Below are 22,900 nucleotides of genomic sequence, written 5' to 3'. Positions count from 1 at the left end.
TTTCTTGAAATGGAAGAAGAGTATTAGATATCATGGACACTTGTAGCCACAAAAATCTGGAAAGGTATCTACACACTGCAACGTTTATTGCTTTGAATAATTACAGCTACAGATACCTCAAAGTGTAGCATTTTTCTATCTCCTAAAATGCTAAATTTTGGGATATTTTCAGAGCAAACAGCTGGAATGTTAGTCTGCTGTGAAGAACAATCCTATAAAGAAAAGAACATATAAGACATGAACTCTTTATTTTAAGAGACAGCCATATTGAGAAAACTATAATTATGTTGTTATAGCCTAATAGAAGGAATTCAGGGTTTCTAACTTATTTGCTCTGACTTCTGACAGGCACTGAAGGTAGGTAACACAGTTGTATTCTCTACTAAATTACAGAGTTTACCGATCTTCAAATTGTTATTGGTGTATTTTCCTGATCCTCTACCCATATGTATCATCTATACATACGTATGATCCTACATTTTTGTTAAATCATGCACATTTAACATAACTTGTATTGGAAAATGATTACCATGGAACTCAAATGGTCAAATAGATTACTAAAACTGTAGAGCTTTATGGCAGTGATCAGATACTTAATCATAATTTTATTGACTTTTTATGTATATATAATTTCCCCCTTTACTTTAGACAGCTGATTGAAGGTACAGAAGTTCTTCAGAAACTGGAAGATGTATCTACGTACAATGAAAGGCCTGTAGTAGAATGTAAAATTATTAACTGTGGCGTTCTTGTGCCTTGATTACAAGCCAATTTACCTTCCTACTGCAATGCGTAAAAATGCATATGTTTCTGACCAGCCTTTTATAGATTTTGTACTCTTTTTTTAATCTAAAATAGCATTTTTATACATCTAAACTTTTTAGCTTGATATTTTTTCTATTCTAAACATGTTCATGGTTTGTTCACACAAATTCTTACATGAATATACTAATGGGCTTGGGAATTTAACGTTATGCCATTATATAGCTATACAAATTATTGTGTAAATATGGATGTCCAGTGAGAGATTACATTACTGTAGGCTGCACTATAAATAATCCTGTTAAGTAGAACACTAATTAGCACTACTTCATAATTGAATTTGCTATTGATTGATTGTGATGAGTGGACGCAATTATTTACCTCTGGCCCAATTCTGCCATTCTTGTGTCATACTAAATCATACCTCATGCCACTGGTAATAATAAAATCAGTGCATGTGAGGTAAGGTACAACTCAACATAAGGGTGGTACTGGGCGGTCTCTGAATATCAGAGGTCTGATCTCACTTACACCAGTATAAATCAAGAGTTACCACTGAAGTCAATGGAGCTACACCAGAGTAAAACCGGCGTATGTAAAATTAGACCCAGGCCCTAGACATATATTTAATTATTTTGTTTACAGATTGTATCAAATTATTAAGATATTTGGACCCACCTGAACCCATTAAAATGCTAAAATTACACCAAAACAGGAAATTATAAACTATACCCTATTATCCAAGATATCCATGAGATTTTGCAAATAGCAATGAGTAGATGTGGTTTCAATGAGTGTGAAAGTTCCACATAAAGAAGTCAATGTTTATCTAAATGGTGTAAAAAACCTTCATTTATGACTCATGAGACTAAACACTCAACTCGTTGCCAATTGCCATAGTAGTAATTTCTGAGATGAAAGATGTTTCTTAGGCATAGTATAGGAGTAGTGACAGCAGATGGTTTCAGCAGAAGCTGGCAAATGGATGGCAAGTGTGGAAAAAGACTGTGTCCCAGAATCTCAACAAAGATAATCCATAACCATTAAAATCTCTCTAACATGTCTGCAACTGGCAAAAGAGTCTTTGATTTTTTACTTTACCTTCCTGTGTAAAGCACTGTGAAATCAACAGATGAAAATTTGTAAGACCTAAGTACACCAATGACTTTTGTAAAAAGAAAAGGAGTACTTGTGGCAATATCTGCAAAAAGAAAAGGAGTACTCACTAACACGGCTGCTACCCTGAAATGACTTTTGTGTTTGTATTTGGATTCTGGCAATCAGAACCAATAAAATTTCCCACTGTAACTTGACTATAGAATTATTATCTTCACTGTTTTGTTCTATGCCAAAATTGAAATGGACCAGTTAATAGATTTTCTACTTAAAAGAAAAATGACTGGGAAATTATTTGTTAAATAGTGTTTGTTTCTCTTCAGTAACAAGAGATGCCCATTAAGCACATTTTTCCTTTGCAAAAATAGTTACATAAACTACATTAATTCCTTTAGTATGAAGGAATGAAGTATGTATGAAGTATTCATGGGGGATTGTCCAAGTGTGACTGGCACCTTTAAGAGGGAATGTGTCCAGTTCACCTATTACTAGTTAGTGGCCTCTGGATGGCTCCTGATAGAAGGCATCTGTCCTCTATAAAGATCCAGTCAACAGTTGAAAAAAGAGAATAGGAAGGAGAAGCAGGGAGCTTTCAGTAGTTGCATGAGACCTGATGAAGTCCTAGCTGATAGCTGGGAGAGAGAACTGATGAGAACTGTGGGAGAAAATGGCGAGAGCTAGGGAACCCTGCTGATTATCAGGTTTGTGCAGAAGCCCTTAAAGTAAAGGAGGATGAACCAGGTCAGTTAAGGAAGGTTCAGCCAAGGAAAGGAGGGTTGATTCTGGAGAGGGGTTCCCATGAGAAGCTACTCAGCAGGGATGTAATTTGCAGATGAAAGGGAGAAGCTGGGGAGTGGCACCCTGTGGGGATCCATCTTGCAACTCTTCTTTCCTAGCCCTCAACTCAGGGCTTCTGCAAGAGGAATGGAGAATTGGCAGAAGTGTGGAAGCCCTGGCACAGGGATAAAAAAATAGGGACTATTAATTGTAAGGTAGAGGGCTTGAAGAGTGGGGTTCTGGACCTGGTTCAAGCAACTAGGGAACAGTGTGGCTGTTAGCTCTTGGGTGGGTGGCCTACAGATGGTGACTGTGGAGGGGGGATAGAGAACTGCTGCATTTTAATGTGTCTTACTTTTGGGTTTTAAGAACTGTCTCCCTTTTAAGAATCTGCAGATGGTTACAATAACTTACACCTGGACGTAAGGCTTGAATGGGATTCTGTGCAGGAAAACATTCCTGGGTGTATTCACATTATCAGCTGAACACTTCTTCCCTTGCACTGCTATTCTTCCTACAAACTTTGGAGAAAACCATGAAGTCAAACTGACAAGTAATGGAGTGGCAGGCTTATTTTAAGAGGTTTCCTGTCAGTTTTCCAAATCTCACGTTATGTACGTTCCTTTTTTAAATACTTATTTGACTAAACTGCCTCTGAACCGTTCCTCTACCTGTTGCGGCTATGAGCCCTGGCCCTCGCTAGAGTGTTGCGAGGCATTCCCCGCTCCACCTTGGGAGGATGGGCCTAAGGGGAGTTGGGCCCTGGCATTCTTTGAATGATGAATGACGGAGGAGTGAGAACAAAGCTTTGCCCGGGGCAGCCTGGGCTGGGTTGGTGGGCGCGCTCTGGGCAGGTGTTCAGCTAGGTCAGGGGAGAAGCGTGAGCGGCGCCAGAGGCCAAACGCCAAGGCCTACGCTCGTTTACGCCCCCGCTGACGTCAACGGGCTGAACCGGGTGTAAGTCTGTGCACAACGTGGCGCTAAATGGGGCGGCGCAGATGGATTGTGCGGAGCCGCAGCTGCCCCCTTTCTCCTGCTCCACTGGCTCTACGGCCCCCGTGCTCTGAGCGTACTGCGGGCGCCTCACGTTGACAGGCTGGACCCGGCCGCCAGCGCCTCCGCCTTGGCCCTAACTCCCTCAGCCAGCCCCGCCCTCTCCGCGCAGCGCGCGGGGGGTGGGGCGGGCCAGGGCTTGGCCCCCTCTCAGCAGCCCCCGACAGAGGGGCGTGGAGGCTAGAGCGGCGCGTGACGGCCTGAGAGAGGGGCGGGACGGGCATCACGGGATAGGGTCACGTGTAGAAGGGGCGTGTTCTGCCCCCGCCCTGGTGCTCCGGACGCACCGAATCCTGAGCGAGGGCGGGGCCAGTCACTTCTACGTCAGAGGTCAGCGCCCCACCCCTCCCCCTTGCTCACATGACGTAGCTGAGCTGGGGGGCTGCGGAGCGAGAGTCGTTGGGGTTGGTCGCGGGGGGGGGTTCCGAGTCGCCCCGTCAGTCAGACACCGAGCTATGGGCCGGACACCGAGGTTCCTGCTCGTCGCTGCTGGCTTGGCCCTGCTGTGGGGGGCGGCGGCGGCGGCGGCGGCAGGTGAGGCGGGAGCTGGGGTGGGTGGGTGCGGGCGCCGCGGCGAGCCTGGGGGCGGCTCCTCCTGTGGCTGGGGGTTGTAAGCGGTTGCGGTCACGTCACCTCCCCACCCCCCCCTCCCCCCCTTCGAGCTCTGTGGCGGGCCCCTGCCCCGGCGCCCAGCAGGAGTTTCGCTCCTTCCTAGGCCGGGGTGACGCGGGGCGGGAAGCGCGTGCCCGGGCCGGGCGCTGACAGGGCCGCGTGCACCCGGAGCGCCCTGCTGCGGGGTGGCCTGGGTGACGGGCCCGGCTGCACGGGCTGGGGGGTGTCTCCCTGAGCGCCTCTCTGTCGCCGTGACTCCCCAATGCCCTGCGCTGCCCGGGAGACTGGGTGGCAGCCGGCTCCGCTGCACGCGCGCCCAGCTTTTTTACTCCGCTGTTGGCTCCAGTTCCCGAAAGCGCAGCTTGCTGGTGTTAATCGCCGCTTGCAGCATTTACTTCCCTCTTACGGCAGGAGGAGCGCAAGCAGAGCCACTTAACAGATTCGAGTAACCCAGGGCAGTAAATGCCCAGATCTGCCTCCCGAAGCCGTGATTTATAGTTGGTATAAAAAAGTGCAAAGACCACTGGAAGGAAATAGCGCAGCAAAACTGAGTAACCAGCCACAGATCCTGTTCTTGAGTAGTCAGGAGAATAAACTGTTAGGTTGGAGTTTTTGATAGCCAGGTACTCAAATCTACAGTAGTTTATTGCATGCATCTGGACAACTTAATGTTGTTGTATAGTATTTATGTAAGTGTTAATTGGCACTCCCTACATCAAGGAAATGCATCACTATAATTAAGGCTAAGATTATGTCAGGGATTTGGCTAGCCGCCGCTGGCAGCGGGGGACCCAACAGCCTCTGCCCAGAAGCTGCGGGTGGTGGGAGCCCCCGCAACTGATCAACCTGCTATCAGTAGTGACCCCTGAGTCACTGCTGCTGGCAGGGGTCCCCCCTGCAGTGGCTCGGCTGCTGTGCACAGCCAGGGCACCCTGCAGCTGCCAGTGGCAGAGGGACCCCAGAGCTGCTCAGTGGCTACAGGCAGGGAGAGGAGGAGGCACAACTCTTCAGCTGGCAACAGCAGAGGGACTCTGTAACTGCTCAGGGGCAGGAGGGGCCCCACTGCAGCTCCTCCACCATTGTGGGCAGTGGGGGGACGCCCACAGCTCCCAGCCCTGCAGGGGGCCTCTCCCAGCCACTGGGCAAAAGTGGGTGTGGGGGGCAGGATACTGGGCCCTCCTCCCTGCCCATTTTGTCAGGGATGTTTTTAGTAAAAATCAGGACGGGCTTCTGTGATTTTGTGTTTATTGCCCATGACCTGTCCCTGACTTTTACTAAAAATATCTCTGACAAAATTGTAACCTTAACTATAATTACTTGAAGATTGTCCTATCTAATATTTTGTTTAAACATTCATTCTCAGAATGACCTTGTCTGAAAGGTAAATATTAGTACTTGCCTGTGGAGGAAGTGATTTGCCAAAGCCTCACATGAATTCAGTGGCATTAGAAACCAAGGCTCACTATTGCTAATCCTATGCTTAATCCACTAGATCACCATGTTTTTAATCACTTCAATACTGGTCTTGGTACATCAGATTTAGGGAAATATAAGACAGAAATGTCTATGGGTGAGAATTTCAGTACTTTATGTATTTAAAAGATCATTATAAAAATATCATGACTTCTGTTTATAATAGTTAAATGTAGTAGATCCAAGTACAGCATGTGTAATCACATGGACAAAGTTAGTGCTATTTATACAGTCAAATGTTGAAAAGCCATTATATAGCTTTGTTTGAAACAAAATGAGACTGGACATGAGTTGTTAATATGGTAAAATCATATTGACTGTTCATATAATTGGTATTTTTGTATTGCTTCTGCCAGTAATTCTGCGTCCTGATATGATTTGCATCATCCTCTTCAGCATAAGAGGATAGGGTAAATCCATGTGGGACTGCAAGTGAGGAGTTTTGATAGAGGAGCAGTTTCCAGTCACTCCTCCTCAAAAACTGAAAAGAATGGCTGAAACCACTGTAGCATTATCTACTCCAGTTGTCATGTAAGCAGGTCAGGTCAGCAGCACCTTATGAACTTGCAGTTTTTGTCAGTTAAGTCTATAGTACTGAGCTTCGGTTCCTCTTGAGATGAGATGCTTTCTCTGCAGAAGTATTGAAATCAAGAGGCTCTGTGGAGCTCATTGCAGCTTTTGACTTCATGGAGCCCCGAACTGAAACCTTTTAGAGTACCCTTGTGAAACCTGGGATGGCATCTGAAGATCTGACTCCTTCTGACTGAATTATTCCAGTCATTCAGGTTCAGGGTCAAAGTTGACAGTTCCATTTTTGAGATGATGCAGTGGTATACTTGCACCACAGTGGTCAGGCAGACACAACTTTATTATTCTATTATTTGTACTACAGTGGTGTCTAAAACCCCTGGTCATGGACTGGGTCCCTATTTGATAAGCAGTGTACAAACAGAACAAAAAGATGGTGTAGTCTAAAGAGAATGCAGTCTGCACCGAGAACCTCAACAAAGCTGTTATCAGATGCCTTATTTTGGTAGCAACTTCTGTCCTGCCATCTCCATTGAAGTGCTCTGCCAAGCTGTTTGTGTAGCATTAAGGGGAAGTATCTGAAGATGGGTGCTATTCTGATTCTGTTCAGGGTATGGTCATTAGCCATACACATCTTGTGACAGGGTCAGGCCAGATGGCTACAGGAGAGTGATAGAAGGCAGATATATTAGCCCCAGGTTAAGTAGGTCCCTTTCCCTGGGTAAGGTAAAGGTTCCAGAACAACCAGGAACTTTCTGGAAACAATTAAGGCAGACAGGCTGATTAGAACACCTGCAGACAATCAAGAAGCTGCTAGAATCAATTAAGACAGGCAGGCTAATCAGGGCACCTGGGTTTTAAAAGGAGCTCACTCAGTTTGTGGTGTGCATGCAAGGAGCTGAGAGTGAGAAGGCATACTACTGGAAGACTAAGAAGTTCAAGCATTATCAGACATCAGGAGGAAGGTCCTGTGGTGAGAATAAAGAAGGTGTTGGGAGGAGGCCATGGGGAAGTAGCCCAGGGACTTGTAGCTGTCATGCAGCTGTTACAGGAGCCACTGTAGACAGCTCCAATCCACAGGACCCTGGGCTGGAACCCGGAGTAGAGGGTGGGCCCGGGTTCCCTCCATCTCCCCCCGCCCCCAACTCTCTACTTGATACCACAGGAGTTGACCTGGACTGTGGCTTCCATCAGAGGGGAAGGTCTCTGGCCTGTTCCCCAATCCACTAGGTGGATCAGCAGAGACTGTGGGTAGTATTCTTCCTTTTCCAGTGATGAGGCTAACTGAGTGAACAGCAGATTTGAGCCACGAAGTGGCCAAACTGAGGGCTGCTGTGAGCCACTGAGGCAAGCAAATCCACCAATAAGCACAGGACCCACCAAGGCAGAGGAGGAACTTTGTCACAGTCTCTACAGAAGAGGAGAACCTGCAGACTGAACTGATTTTTTTTGTGTCCATGCCTCTCTAGGAATTGTGACAGTCATTGATGGGTAACTGGACCAGCTTTCCTATGTGAATAGAATTGGTGTGTCCTCACATTGTGTTGATGAGCTGGTAAAGATGAAAAGGTGTAAGGAAACCCTTTTTCCTGGAAAGTGGAGAAATAGGCAACTATGTCTTTGAGTAAGACACCTTTTTCATAATTCTGAGGCAGCCTTATCCAGAAGAAAGGGCTGAATTCAAGACCCTAGAATCCCGAGCTTCATTGCTGCAGTCTTCATGTGGCTGAAGGATTTACCAGTCTATACTTTCACGTCAAAATGTGGATTACCAGGTCTACATTGCTAAATGTCAGTGCAGATAGCTTAGTATGACTAAGTCTCTTCACAGGGGAATGTGAAAGGTCACTCAGGCCAGGTGAATGCCTTGACTTCAAGTAATAAATTACCTTTAATTTATATGGTGACAAGAGCTGCTGTTTCAAGAGTGATGTCTGCAGGTACCTTGGGGCTGTAAGACAAAGCTCAGCTCCAAGCTTTCTTGTTCTAGGACAGGATCCAGTACATTTGAAGTGTGGCAGAGAATTTATCTGAGCCAGCAGATGTCTGCTCAGATTCAACTTCAGAGGCTGGATGATTTGATCTCAGTAGTATCTGTAGGCATACTTTAATGTGGAAACCATTGCTGACTGACATCTTGCTAGACATGAGCAACATAGGACGTGTGCATATCCAAAGTGACAGGACATTTCTGGTCTGGTTCCAGTCTAAGGATAAACTCTAATTACAACTGGACTTCTGATTCAGTATTAAAAGATGTGTTCACTCCCAGATGGAGAAACCATTTGTTTCTCTAAGAAAAACAGTACATCACTCTTAGAGTCAAGGCTGGCATTGCATATGCTATGTACCTTAAGATATCTTAGTATTCCAAAAAATAAGCAGGGTGGAGTTAGACAAGCTGACTGTAGTTACAAAAACAGAAGTATCAGGTCACACCTGTTGAGAAACACAGTAAGAGTGGGTGGACTCTGTCCTATAAGCCATTCCTGGCTTTCGGTTAACTAGTATCTTTCCTCCCAACTATCTCAAACTACTAGTAACAGACCCCATATGAGTGAAGATGTATGTTAAGCAGAAAGGAAAGATCAGTCCTGGTATGCAGGATTTCCAGTTCTGCAATATAGTAACCTTGACACTTGAACCCTGAGGGACGTTTCCATCTCTTACCCATCCACAGCTGTCAGGTCTAGTTGCAATTATTCCTATTAATGCTTAGACTGTTGTTCTCTATAGCATTGTATAGTACTTGTCCACTTCAGGAGCCAGGATAGAGTTCTAGAGTATGGAAAAGTCAAATTTTAATACTTTTGTTTTATCAGCTAAAATATGTGCTTAAATGTCCACACTCTTTTGGTACAATTGTAACAAATGAGGGCTTATACCAATTAGGCCAGCATTAACTAATTCCACTTTGTTGCTTTCTCCCATAAGTCTTTAACCGACTCTATTTTCTGTTAAAAGAACAGGAGTACTTGTGGCTCTTTAGAGACTAACAAATTTATTAGAGCATAAGCTTTCGTGGGCTATAGCCCGCTTCATCGGATGCATAGAATGGAACATATAGTAAGAAGATACAGATAAGTTGGAAGTTGCCATACAAACTGTGAGAGGCTAATTAGTTGAGCTATTATCAGCAGGAGGGGGAAAAAAAACTTTTGTAGTGATTATGAAGATGGCCCATTTAGACAGTTGACAAGAAGGTGAGAGGATTCTTAATTTAGGGAAATAGATTCAATATGTGTAATGACCCAGCCACTCCCAGTCTCTATTCAAACCCAAGTTAATGGTATCTAGTTTGCATATTAATTCAAGCTCAGCAGTTTCTCCTTGGAGTCAGTTTTTGAAGCTTTTCTGTTGCAAAATTGCCACCCTTAAATCTTTTGAGTGGCCAGAGAGGTTGAAGTGTTCTCCTACCAGTTTTTTGAATGTTATGATTCTTGATGTCAGATTTCTGTTCATTTATTCTTTTGCATAGAGACTGTCCAGTTTGGCCAATGTACCTGGCATTGCTGGCACATGGCATATATCACATTGGTAGATGTGCAGGTGAACAAGCCCCTGATGGCATGGCTAAAGTGATTAGGTCCTATGATGGTGTCATTTGAATAAATATGTGAACAGAGTTGGCATCAGGCTTTGTTGCAATGATAGGTTCCTGGGTTAGCGTGTGTGTTGTACTTGTGGCACCTTAGAGACTAACAAATGTATTTGAGCGTAAGCTTTCGTGAGCTACAGCTCACTTCACCGAATGCATCTGATGAAGTGAGCTGTATCTCACGAAAGCTTATGCTCAAATACATTTGTTAGTCTCTAAGGTGCCACAAATACTCCTTTTCTTTTTGCGAATACAGACTAACACGGCTGCTACTCTGAAACCTGTTTTTGTTGTGTGGTTGCTTGAGAGTATTTGCTTCAGGTTGGGGGGCTGTCTGTAAGCGAGGACTGCTCTGTCCCCAAGATCTGTGAGAGTGAGGGATCATTTTTCAGGAGAGTTCAAAATACTCCTGTGAAGTCTTGTTGGCAGACTTGGGGTATGTCTACACATCAAAGAAAACCCCCTGGCTGGCCCATACCAGCTGACTCGGGCTCAGGCTTTGGGGCTGTTTCTCTGCTGTGTAGACTTCAGGGCTTGGCTGGAGCCTGAGCTCTGGGACCCTCCCACCTCACAGGATCCTAGAGTCCTGAGCCCACACATCTACATAGAAGTGAAGCAGCCCCAGCCCTGTGAATCCAAATCCACTGCCATGATCCTGCTGTGGATTTTTATTTGCTGGATACCCTTAGTTCTTTTCACTCTTGTACGTTTTTTGTTCTCTATTTAGATGCTTGAGCTTTATTAAATATATTTGGAGACCACTACATAAGGTATAAGTGGCATTTCTGGGGCATTGGAATAGCAATAGTATTGTTGGCCAGGAGTAAAGTGCATTTGAATCTACTTGAGCCTAATGCATGTGTAGCTGGAGTCACTAACAATACTTGAGAGGAAAAAAGATAATCCTATGGGTTGACCACAAGACTAGGTGTTGACAGATCTGGGTTCTGTGCCAGGGATTTGTGTGATTTTAGGCATGTCTCTTCTCTGCTACAGCTTCTTATCTGAAAATAAAGATGCTTTGTTGGGGAGTTGACTCAGTTCATACGTAAACACTTTTGAGGGTGTTATGGAGGTCCTCAATTCATAGGTGCTAATAAGTAAAACTGAGATCTGTGATTTTTAAAAATGCTAGAAAACTAATCCCATTATCTTTGGGAGAGTTGCTCTTCTAATAATGATAAACTGGCCCATAATTGTTTTCCTTTTTTCAGCCACCTGTGCAGATTTTAAAACCTGCAGTGAGTGTGTTAATGACACTATTTCAGAATGCAAGTGGAGTCAGTGCCAAGGTAAACATCTGGAAAAACTAATATTTAATAACTAGATATGTCTTTGGGTCTGATTTCACAAACATTTACAAGGGGTGATGAATGATAACTCTGTGTTTTGGTGGATAACACAGTGAAAAGCAACACTATCTTAAAATTGTTCTAAACTGTTAAGATCCCAAAACAGAAATGGACACAAACTACAAACACTTAGACATGAAAGTTAAACTAATCTTAAATTCTTACCCAGAGGCAGCTGAATATTATGCCTAAAATACAAATAAATGCAGAATTTTTAAAGGCCTGCTAACCAAAGTACCTGAAGCACCATAGAAAATCTTAGCTACTAACTGTGCAGCAGACTTCTCAAAAGATAGTAAACTAGTTACTTTGTCTTGCTGGTAAGGAGGTTATGGATGGACCTCATATTGCAAGAGATATTACACGGCTTGCTTACAGTGCTTATGTGAATTAGTTACTGTTCACTCTTGCTTTACAAAAACGTACTTAATGTCATTAATGGTGGAACTCATTCAAGAGTATTAAATCTTGTCCATTGAAATAATCTTAATTCTAATAGCCAAGAGACTGACATCCCCAGGGAATCCCCCCGTAGAATATTAAGATGTTTTATGAGAACATAATTTGTAATTGATAAAGCATATTTATTTTTTTGAGAAATTGTCAATATAAAAATATCTTTTCCTATCACTCCTTGATATCACTCTTTTTTTTGGGCAGAATCAAACTTTTCTTGTGAATCTACACTAGGACTTAACTGTACTGTCGTTTCAGAGTGTTTTTGTAAGTATCTGGATATTGTTTACGTTGACTCTTAATGCAGTCTTTTCCACGTTATCTATTTGAGACAGTCTTCCTATTCTTTACAACTTCCAGCACTGTAGTTATCAGCCTCCACTAACATACTTCGTATCAATTGTATAAGCTCCAATTGTATAGTATGTAAGCTTTAAGAGAATTGTCCAGTTAAACCTAGATATACATTTATAACAGAGTAAAATATGCTTTCTTGTATGCTAACACCGTACACATTGTTGCCTTTTATTAAGGACCTTACTTCACTTAAAAAATCCAAGTTCATTTGGCTACCATCTTGGTTTTTGTTAACTTGTTGAAAGTGGACCAATTTCTGCTCAGCTACTCTTCGTTAGTGGTATGTGGCATCTGAAAAACTTCAGTTGAAATATTACTGTGTTCCTTATGGTGATGAGCCTTATTTATTTATTTTTTTAACCATAAGATGCTATTCCAAAATAGGTTAAAAGGTCTGACTTCCATCTGGAGTAATATAAAGACTGTGTAGGACATCTGTTCAGCTTTCAGTTTCATATGACAGGAGTAGAGAGAGTCAAAAAGTCTTGAAGTACAGGGGCTGGCTTTCCAGAATTAGGTATGTGCAAAATTGCATGCTTAACACACATACCTATTTAAGCATATAATTTAGGCACCAATTTTGCATAAATAAATTGTACATGCCATATTTTGAAAAGTGGACCTACAATATCTAAATTACTCTTAGACTGCATTTTGGATTACTCTTTCGTGACAGGTGTGCATTTTCATACTGAAAAGCTGAAAGCTGGCAGAAAATCACCCTTTCTTAATCAACTTCTCTACCAGAGTATTTAGGAAACTGTTGATTTGGTGGATTAAAATTTTTACTGTTTCACTCTTTCTAGCTGTATTGGCTCTTCAGTGCTATGAGATCTGGGTTTCATTGTAGTTTATACACAAATAGACTAAGTTTTGACTATAGGATCTTTATGATGATTAAGGCTGCGAGTTTGTCATGGAAGTCCCAGAGTCCTTGACTTCTGCAGCAGCCAGTGGACCTAGCTCAGGGGCAGCTCAGGCAGGCCCTGTGCCAGGAGCACCGGCCCCACTGCTGGGGCAGTCTCTTGGGCCACCCCCCAGCAGCAGAGTTTGGGTGTGGGAGGGGGTTGGGGCATGAGATGGGGTGAAGTGGGTTCTGGGCTTCACTTACCTGGGGGTCTCCCCAGAAGCAGCAACATCCCCCTTGCTCAGCTGCTTGGTGGAGGAATAGCCAGGCAGCTCTGTGAGCTGCCTAGGCCCAGAGTGCTGGCTTCACAGCTCCTGTTGGCCGGGAACCACAGCCAAAGGGAGCTGCGGGGAGGTGCCTTCAGGTGGAGGTAGTATGCAGAGCTGCCTGACCATGCATCTGCCTAGCAGCTGAGTGAGGGTGATGTTGCGGCTTCCAGTGAGACCCCCAGGTAAACACCATCCAGAGCCTGCCTCGCCCTGTCCTGTGCCCCTCCCACACCCAAGCTGCTACTGGGGGTGGAGGGAGGATAGGCATGGAGCCAGGTAGGGAGCCTGCTGGCCCTACCAAACCCTCTTCCAGCACCTGTGGGGGCCCTGGGCAGCTGCGTGCGCACACCAGTTTTATTTACTGGTATTTTTAGTAAAAGTCATGGATGGTTCTCAGGCCATGAAGATTTGTTTACAGCCCGTGACCTGTCCGTGACTTTTACTAAAAATACCCAGGACTAAAACGTTGAACTTCACTTCTAATTTCAGATTGTGTTAGGGACTGGCAATTAGAAAAACCTCTTTGTAAACTGATTGCATTTGCCCTGGAGTCACTAAGGCGAATGTTGAACCCCAGAATGCCACTTTTTAGTAAACCACTTTCTAGTAAAACAGCAGTTTATTGTCATGTTAAACTGCTGGTTATGTCAGAATGAGTAGTAGAACTCCAGTCTGTTCCTATTAGGTTTGCAGTGAGCCTGTTTCTCCCATTATACCAAGTATTACTTGACTCCTGCATATCCAGGAACTGTTAGATTGTATCCTGGGAATTTGGTGGGGGCCCCGTTTAGAAAGGAATCTTAATGAATCTGCTGCCCCAAATAACATGCATTGTCATCAGTGCTAGAACATGTGTATATACAGCAAACTGCTTTTATTAACCAAATTCTTTTTTAAAAGGTCTAACAGCTTCTTAGACTACATGCTCAGGTTTTACTTTCTGGTACTCACTGGAAGGAGAGCTTTATCTAAACTCAACCTTTTGGACCACTGAAGATGTCCCAGCTTTCAGTATATATTTTAATCACCCAGCAAGCCAGAGCAAATGCATACCTGCTTGTGGAATCTAGCTCCAAATTGAACTTGAACTGTTATGGGAAGACTTTCGAAGACACACAGGGGAACTGGATGCCTAAATCTTGCATATCCTGCCCACTTTCCAGATCCAAAGCATGGGTGTGCACCCACCAGTTAAGCAACTCTTCAGTCTCTGCAGTAGCCAGTTGGAATGTTCCATAACACTTGTGCTGAGCTTTGTGGTGAGAGTCCAGGCTTGGCTTCCGTTAGTCTGTTTCTGGCTTGAATTATACTATATGCGTGTCTCAATTTTGTTTGCTTGAGGTATTCTGCTCCCACAGTTTAGTGTTACTGTAGTGCAGTGAACTCTTCCAATCTTCTTGCTACTTCACAATAGCCTTCATAATGATCCATTAAGCATTTTACTATCCTTAAATGGGAGTCTGTTTTATGTTACAATCTTGTAAGTTAGTTTTATTTTTTACACACAATTCTACAGATTCATCTACTGCTGCTACCACAGCTGCTAATACTACCACAGCTGCTACTGCTACCACAGGTAAAAAAGGAAATATTTGCTGTAATGAACTGATAACTGGGCTAAGTAAGATAATTTTAAGTAAACTTTGATAGAACCCTTGTTTTACAAACTAATTGGGAATAAAATTGAACATCTCGGTTACAGTAGGTACAATGCACAACTTTCTTGTCCTACAAACCACTACAAAGGAATTGCCAGTGATTGAAGACATGGGGATATGAAGGGAAGTCAACTTGTTCTTCATCTACATCATTTTTGTTGTGACTTACTTTTTTTTCCAGTCAGGAAATTTGGTCCATATAACTGCTTATTCGTAAGATTAGTGCTCATAAAACTAAGGTTCTACTGGGTAAGTGAAACAGACTTCTAGCTAAGGGAGTTGTCTGAAATATTTTTGATGTTTCAAATATCACAGTTATGTTAGTGCTCCATACAAAATAAAGAACTATACTAGCTAATGAACTGAATCCATTTATAATAGCTTGAGAGCCTTAAGTATTCAAGTTTCAGAGTAGCAGCCGTGTTAGTCCGTATTCGCAAAAAGAAAAGGAGTACTTGTGGCACCTTAGAGACTAACAAATTTATTAGAGCATAAGCATCCGATGAAGTGAGCTGTAGCTCATGAAAGCTTATGCTCTAATAAATTTGTTAGTCTCTAAGGTGCCACAAGTACTCCTTTTCTTTTTAAGTATTCAAGTAACTATATACTGCAGCAAGACTTAAATTTTAAATATACATGTAGTAACAGCTCACAAACTTGTCCATAAAAATGTACTTAACTTCACAGTGTAAAAAGTACCTCTCTTCTATGTGTACATAGTCTGCATTTTTAAGGGTGGTGGCTCTTGCTTGAGTGAGAACTTATTGAAAACTGAAGCAATTACAAAAATAGAGCTTACAAAAGTGATACTTCCAAGTTCAAAATGTACAGACATTTCTCTCTACAAAACAGCTAACATCACCAATGCAACTTCACCTGCTGCTTCATCTACTGCTTCAAGTACTCCAGTTCTCTCAACAGTCAGTACACCAGGTAACTTTTTTCTTTTCTTGTCACAGTTTAAGTATTTAAAAAAAAAATTAAGTCTTCCTATTTGGAAAAGCTTATTTGGAAATAAAAATGTTACTTAGGAGGTGACAGGAAGTATTGAAGAATAGTAACAGCAGGTATGCCAGAAAGTCATGAAATTGCATGCCACAATTACCTTTTATCAAGGTGGAATATCAGTTGTGAGATGTTGCCTTGACAGTAACAAACACTACTCAGTGAAATTTCAAAATAAGTGAATTGGCCAAATTAAGTAGTTTGGCTTCATTTCAGCTATGTTAAGCATAGCTTCACAAGAGGAACTTGTGAAGTCTGGTGACTGAGTTAAAATATTGCACTCCTGACACCCTGGGTTAAGGTAAAATACTCTAATGCAGTGTTTCTCCATCTTTTTAATACCAGGGACTGGCTTGCTCCTTCCTAAACTGTGTTGGGGAGATTTCAGGGACTGGTGCTGATCCATGGACCAGTTGTAGAGAAATACTGCACTAACACATGTTGGGCAACAACCATAGGAGCCAACTTAAAAGGCTAGATCTTGAAATTATACCACCTAATGAAATATATTCAAAAGGGGGAGGTAGTTTTTAAAAGCCTATCCATTTGGTGATGGCTGTAGTGCCCTGTGCATAGTGATGAGGTAGATCTAAATCTTTTAGTTACACATTGCTAGAATTTTATTTAACAGATGGGAGACTATTCAAGCACAGATTTTGATTTCTTTAGTAAGGTCATTCACTAAATATGAGCAGAACCAATAGATTAGGTCAGGGAGCAGAAGAGAGGGTTTCACCTCATTAGGAAAATTGTTTTTGGCCTTCTGTGGGAGTCCTGATAGAAGTGCATACCCCTTTGGAAATCTTAGATATAGGCTGCAGATCACAGGTTGAAAGCCATTGCTGTAAATGTTGCTTAGACAGATCCTCAAACCTGGGAGTACTAAGAAAGGAAATGAAGAACTGTGTTGGCAAATGTCATGCTTAGGAGTTGTCAGGCATACACACTGTGCTTTCTTAATCGGTGTTTAATCTCAAACCTCTTACTGAACAGATTCATAGTACAAGAAGGAAAACCCAAAATTCTGTACTAATATTTACTGTAAATGTGACATCCTCTTGTTAAACTATAATCTGTTAATTTGTTGTTTAACAGGTACAACCCATACTACTGAGAGTCCCCCTAAACCAGCTCCTCACAAGTCTACATTTGATGCTGCCAGTTTCATTGGTGGGATTGTCCTTGTTCTGGGTCTGCAGGCTGTAATCTTCTTCCTGTATAAATTCTGCAAGTCCAAAGATCGGAACTATCATACTCTCTAGAACCTGTCATTTTTACAATGGACTAGTAGCCCAACACCTGTAGTTCACTGAAACAAAATATATTCTCTGTCCCATATGGAACACCACAGTTCAGAATATCCTTTAAATCTCCAAAAGAAGACTTTTTGAAAGGATGATATTTTTGTAACACTGTACTTGGCAAGAGGTGATATGAATCATCTCTGGCTCAGAGGTACTCAATATGCTGCATGAGTCCTTGTGATTCTTGTTTTTCTTTAGTGGCTGCAGCTGTGGGACTTTTCTTTTTTTAAACTTGACATGCCAAATGTAGACTATCAATGATTCTTGTATTCAGTGGTAACACTGTTTTGAGTAGACAATCTCATGATGATGATTGTGGAGGCTAATTTAATCAACCATAAGTGCAGTATCCCTTTAATTTTATCAAGATATGAATTATGAGTGACTTCTGGGAGTGAAATACCATTTGTGCTAGCTTGTGGCTCTTGTAGTGTACTGCGAGGAAGGTTAACAAAGGTTTGTAAAAGTAGAAACTGTCTTCATAAAATATCCTATTGGAAGAAAATAATGCCATACCCATATTTTTCTACATGAGAATTAAAGATGCCAACCAGGAATTGTATTGCACATTTAAATTTCTTAAATTTGGCCTTAGTTGTTGCAACTGAAAGGGTGGTGAAAATATTTCCCCTTCATGTAAGAGGAAATAAAGTCCAGTGCCTTAAAGAGTAAAAGGTAGGGTTGCAAATTGAAATGTTTGTGCCATTTTTATTTGTATCAAAGTTAAAGGCTGATGCAGTACTAGCCTAATAGAGTAAAGCTGAGTATACCCTTCCAATCTCAACATTCACTACAACAAAAACATGGCTAACATTTTATTTTCTGACCTTTTGAGAGGTTGACTTCTTTGGTGAGTGAGGGTCTGGGATATTGGACTAATTTTGAAGGTGAACTAAATTTTCACTAGTCTCAAATTATTTCTGGCCTGTAACAAGGCAAGCATAGGAAGGCTATAGCATAATTTCACATTCCTGACTTCAAAAGGGCACCAACTTAAATCACATTTGTCTGAAAAAATGTTATCTGTTATTATTAGAGGCGTTCAAGATTACTATAACAGAGAAACAGTTTGCTTTGTGCATAGTAAGTTTCACTGTTCTCCACTGCCTACAAACGCTTTCTCCTCTTTTGTGTGGGCCTTTGATGCAGCGCTATGGGGTGAAACAATATAAGGTAACATTGGAAATGGACTGGGTAGGCATAGCACTTGAAGCTACTTTTAACTATTGAAATTGACTAGATTTCAAATGGATGGTGTTCCTTATCCCCCTTTTGAAGAAATCCTATAGCCTTATGCAACTACTTACTTGCATGATTGAAATGTTTAAAATGGGTGTTTAAACATTGACAGCATGATTACTAATAAATTAAGTCATGGCAATGGGTTTTATAACTTAAGTAAATGAAAAAGCATTTTAGTTGCAGTGAATTTTATTTCCTCATGCTCTTCTACCTTGGAAAGCATTCACTTTGTTATGCTGCATAGAAAACTAAACTTGCTATATAAAATAACTGTTATCAGACAGTGCTGTACCTTCAGAGAATTTCAGGTTAATGTACTCCTGACAAAAGCCAGGCAGTCAGCTCAGGTTTATTAAACAGACTGACCACCCAACTTCCAGCAAGCACTGTTTGTCTGGATTGGATGGTGTATCCTTGGCCTTATATTGTAAAATCATTTAGTCTGTCATTCCCATCTCCTTAAATTGTTTCATAACTAACTTTGGGTAGAGGAACATGCTCTATGCACTTATTTCTATAATGTGATAAATAAGACCTCCCACTTTTCATAAAACAATTTTATTTAGTATTGTGCCTAATTCTCTAAAAGCTCTGTCTAAAGTTTTGGTCTTAGAAACTTGAAGCAAAAGGCTACAGGACACTTGAGGAAAACAATGTTGCAGTTAAACCCAGAGTTGATTAAAGCATTTTAGCAAAATTTTACACACTAACTAAATTAGTCTCACCCTGATCTTGATTTATGTTAGAAAATGTGCTCATTAAGCAATCATTTTTCAAGTGCCTTAATTGTTTTAAAATCTCTGGCCTCAGATTTGGAAAAAACAATAGGTGGAACTTGCCTTAGTTACTAGAGTAATCCTTTGGTGTCAGCAATTGCTACTTTCCAAGACTTAAGAAATCCAGGATTTTGGTGCCATTGATGTCAATCTTCAGGAAGCTCTAATTTTGTAATGCAGAGTTATTGCAGAACTATAGGTTTAGTCTTGTTCTAGGAAGGTGCAAGTTTTGTGCAGCAGCCTATATGCTTGCCTTGCTAGACAAACTAACTTCCATAAGTTGCTGATAAAATCATAGCTAGGACTTAGTTTCTGTCTGGCAACTCATTCTAGGTTGCCAGACATGTGCTTGGGCTGCCTTGCTATGGTTTTTGTTTTGTTTTTTGTTAAAATTGAGACAGCTTCCTTGCGAAATTACAGTGCCAGTTAGTCTATGCTGGCTACTAGCATGTGACTAACGGAACTTTCAGGTCCTCTTAATTGTGCTTTGAAGCGGAAGGTAGCTTTCTGAGATTGTCTCCATGGGCTAGTTTTATTTGCCATTAGGCTGCCTCTTTAAATCAGATCTTAAGCACTGAACAGTAGTGTTTTTTTTCAAGCTATTTATCATCTGACTTGTTCCTGAAGCCACCTTGTGCAAATATATATTTATCAAACCTGGTATCTTATGAATGTTCCTTGCAGACATTGCTGTATTGTTTGTATTTTGTCTTCAGTGGAAGAAATGCAAAACAAATCTAATCAGAAAACCAAATTGACAAATAAAATCACATTTATTGAATGAATTTTTTGGTTTTATTCAGTTTGTAAATATTATTTCTCATTCTCTGGCTTTTAAACAAGTGTTTTCAGCCTTCTGGGTGAATCTTAGTGAAACTGCTCCTGCAGAGCAATAATCCTTGACACTCATCTTGGCCCCTCTGAGGAAGATTAGTACTAAATTTCCCAGCTGTAAAACAAGGAAAAGAACCTGTGGTTAATGTGCCCAAGGTCACACAGGAAGAATGTGACAGACAGGGATTGGGCTAGGGCTCTAGCCACTTGTCACCCTTCATGCTATTGTGAGGGAAGGCACCTGATGCTGGATTCTAATGTGCACTGGCAGAGTTTGCAATGATGTGAGATGTTAGTCACTCTTTCACTGACTATTCCTATGCTAGGACAAAAAATCTACTGAATCCTAGTGTAGTCAAGGGAAGTTGTGTTAAACTACTAGCTGCTTGAGGCTATGCCCCAGCATTTGCCTCAAGCAGCTAACATTTTAAAACAACTTGTCTCATCTATACTGGGATTTTAACACTAACTTTTAACTTAAGTCTTCACTGTAGAGTTACAAGTCAAGTGTTATCCCTCACTGAATCTCTCTCCCTTCCCTTGCAGCTGATGCTTTTAATTTGTCAGCTAGCCGGAGGGAATATGTGCTGCAGCTTGAGGTAGCACAACTCATCTGCTGCTAACACAATTACTGTGCTACTTGAGGGGTGTTTTGCAGTGAAGACAGCCTATGAACTTTGGGAATAAGGGAAAGAGTTAGTAAGTGCTTTTAATTTGTAAATGTTATTCTTAAAGTGATGTGAGTACACACCCTAAACTCTCCTCTAAGGAGAGAGGAGTCTGTTACTTGTATCCTGTGGAATTCAGGAGCCTGCTGCCATAGAAAACTACCCAGTAATGCTAGCAGCATCATACTAGACAGAGGTGATGGGTTTTTTAATTTTAATCAACAATCTGAGTAAACTTCAGGGCTATTTTCTTAACATGGCAAGCTTCCAATTTTAACTCATAGGGCCACAGTACAATAGCCTTACAAACTCCTTCTGCACATAAATAGTAACCCTTAAAGGTGGAAATGCTTAAGACCCTCACACATTGCTTAAGGAATGATATGGAAAAATATACCAACCATAACTTGGAAAAGACTTGGAAACATCACATCACAACCTTAACACTAGTGATAGTATCAGTGGATGAAAAGTAAAATTTCCATATAAACAAATTAACTGGTCATTGCCACTAGAATAATGTTACAGCTCTTATTTTCATATTACAATGTAAAGGTTATGGGGAAGTAACTGTAACACTAAACTTCAGTAATATAGCACTAAACTACTTGCTGGAATTATTCATTTTAACAAAGTAATATCGTTGCTTAATGGGTGAATATTCTATTTTTCACCAGCTTCAGTCCTTAACTGTAAATACTGCTACTTCTAAATAGACCTTAGCCTTAATTGTTCTAATATCATTGGCTGTTGACAAATTATGGTACTGCTAAGCATATTCCATCCTAGCCTGTTTTCCCTAGGACTCCCAGTATTAAAATTGGTGATGTTTTAAATGACAACTCTGGTATCAGATAAATTTCCCATAGGTATAACAATGGGAAAGAGCATGCACTAGGCAGTATGGCTGCCTTGTTATAAAATTCCCTAACAAACATTTAACTCCACTCGGGTTAGCTGTTACCACTCACAAGAGATCATAGATGCATTATAGATAGTTCTCTGAAAATGTGCTTAAATAGAGGAATCATTAGGAAAAGGATGGGTAAGACAGAAAATATAATGCCACACAAACAATGCAGATCATGTCAACACCTCTCAAAAAAGATGCCCTTCTCTGAACCTTTTCCAATTCTAATGCAACAGAAATGATAGGTGTGGAATAGGTTTTATAGGGGGAAAGATTAAAAAGACTGGGACCCTTCATCTGAGAAAAGATATGACTAAGGGAGGATATGATAGAGGTGTATAAAATCATGACTGGTATGGAGAAAGTGTTACTTGCCCTTTCACATAACACAAGAACCCAGGTCACCCAATGTCCTTAATAGGCAAGAGGCTTAAAATAAATATAAGGAAGTACTTTCACCCAACCTATGGAACTCATTGCCAGGGGATATTGTGAAGGCCAAAAATATAACTGGGTTCAAGAAAGAATTAGCCAAGTTCATGGAGGATAGGTCCACCAATGGCTATTAGCCAAGGCTGTCAGGGATGCAACCCCATGCTTTAGGTGACCTTAAACTGCCAACCAGAAGGTGAGACTGGACAATGGGATAATCATTTGATAAATTGCCCTGTTCTGATCATTCTTTCTGAAGCATCTGGCACAGGATACTGGGCTAGAGGGGCAGTTGTTTTGACCCAGCTCAGACATTATGTTCAGGTTTCACTTTTGCTCTTTACAATAGCAAGTGTCTACTGCACCTAAATGCCTCTGAAGATGTAGGCCTTAGTTTCATAGATTTTTTTTTTTTTTTTTTTTTTAAGGTCAGAAGAGACCATTATTTCATCTAGTCTGATGTGGTGTTTTACAAAAAGGTTAATGCTGTGAAAGAAAAAGCCATTAGTTGCCATCCATTGTCTTTGAAAATGTCTTTGCTGCAGCTCTGCTTTGGTACCTGAAAAAATACCAGCTGAGAACCTGTAGTAGTACAGAGTCTTGTCATAGCAGCCTTGCTTCAAGCTCGGACTGGCTTGACCTGTGGCAGGGAAGCACCACTATCCAGCTGTCCTCAGATCACAGGTGAAAAGATGATGGAGGAAGGGGATGTAAGAAAGAGCTAGGCAGGGGAAAATAGGAGAGGAAGGAGAAGAGAATATAGATGACACAGCTGTAACGCTAGGCACATCCATTTTACTTATTTTATGCT

General features: G+C 41.7%; 3 protein-coding genes across 10 annotated transcripts in view; 2 read left to right on the top strand and 1 right to left on the bottom strand.

Moving 5' to 3' along the window:
- PPIL6 (peptidylprolyl isomerase like 6) overlaps positions 1-2,075 on the top strand; it is a 39,373-nt gene extending 37,298 nt beyond the window's left edge. For all 3 annotated transcript variants that reach the window (XM_038394116.1, XM_038394113.2, XM_043510815.1), the window contains exon 7: positions 649-2,075. In XM_038394116.1, the coding sequence (XP_038250044.1) occupies positions 649-760 (112 nt within the window). In that variant the 3' untranslated portion in view covers positions 761-2,075. The remainder of the gene's footprint in view (positions 1-648) is intronic.
- A 1,806-nt stretch (positions 2,076-3,881) lies between these two features.
- On the top strand, positions 3,882-20,030 carry CD164 (CD164 molecule). Of its 4 annotated transcripts, none has more exons than XM_043510791.1 (6): positions 3,882-4,242; positions 11,134-11,211; positions 11,932-11,994; positions 14,777-14,836; positions 15,771-15,851; positions 17,019-20,030. In XM_043510791.1, exons 1-6 carry the CDS (start codon positions 4,164-4,166, stop codon positions 17,183-17,185), a joined length of 528 nt encoding a protein of 175 aa, XP_043366726.1. In that variant the 5' UTR covers positions 3,882-4,163; the 3' UTR covers positions 17,186-20,030. The 4 variants fall into 4 exon arrangements, with proteins under 4 accessions (XP_043366726.1, XP_043366725.1, XP_043366724.1 ...); XM_043510790.1 differs by having other exon boundaries at positions 4,056-4,242; positions 11,131-11,211; XM_043510789.1 differs by having other exon boundaries at positions 4,056-4,251; positions 11,131-11,211.
- LOC119852731 overlaps positions 19,252-22,900 on the bottom strand; it is a 143,634-nt gene continuing 139,985 nt past the window's right edge. For 2 of the 3 annotated variants that reach the window (XM_038394346.2, XM_043510788.1), the window contains one exon: positions 19,252-22,810. In XM_038394346.2, coding sequence (XP_038250274.1) covers positions 22,768-22,810 — 43 coding nt within the window. In that variant the 3' untranslated portion in view covers positions 19,252-22,767. The remainder of the gene's footprint in view (positions 22,811-22,900) is intronic. The other variant, XR_005291796.2, reaches the window with a different exon arrangement.

The sequence above is a fragment of the Dermochelys coriacea genome, chromosome 3, assembly GCF_009764565.3.
Source record: "Dermochelys coriacea isolate rDerCor1 chromosome 3, rDerCor1.pri.v4, whole genome shotgun sequence".
Lineage (NCBI taxonomy): Eukaryota > Metazoa > Chordata > Testudines > Dermochelyidae > Dermochelys > Dermochelys coriacea.
The sequence above is the reverse complement of the archived record's forward strand: the minus strand, read 5'-3'. Positions and strand labels throughout refer to the sequence as shown.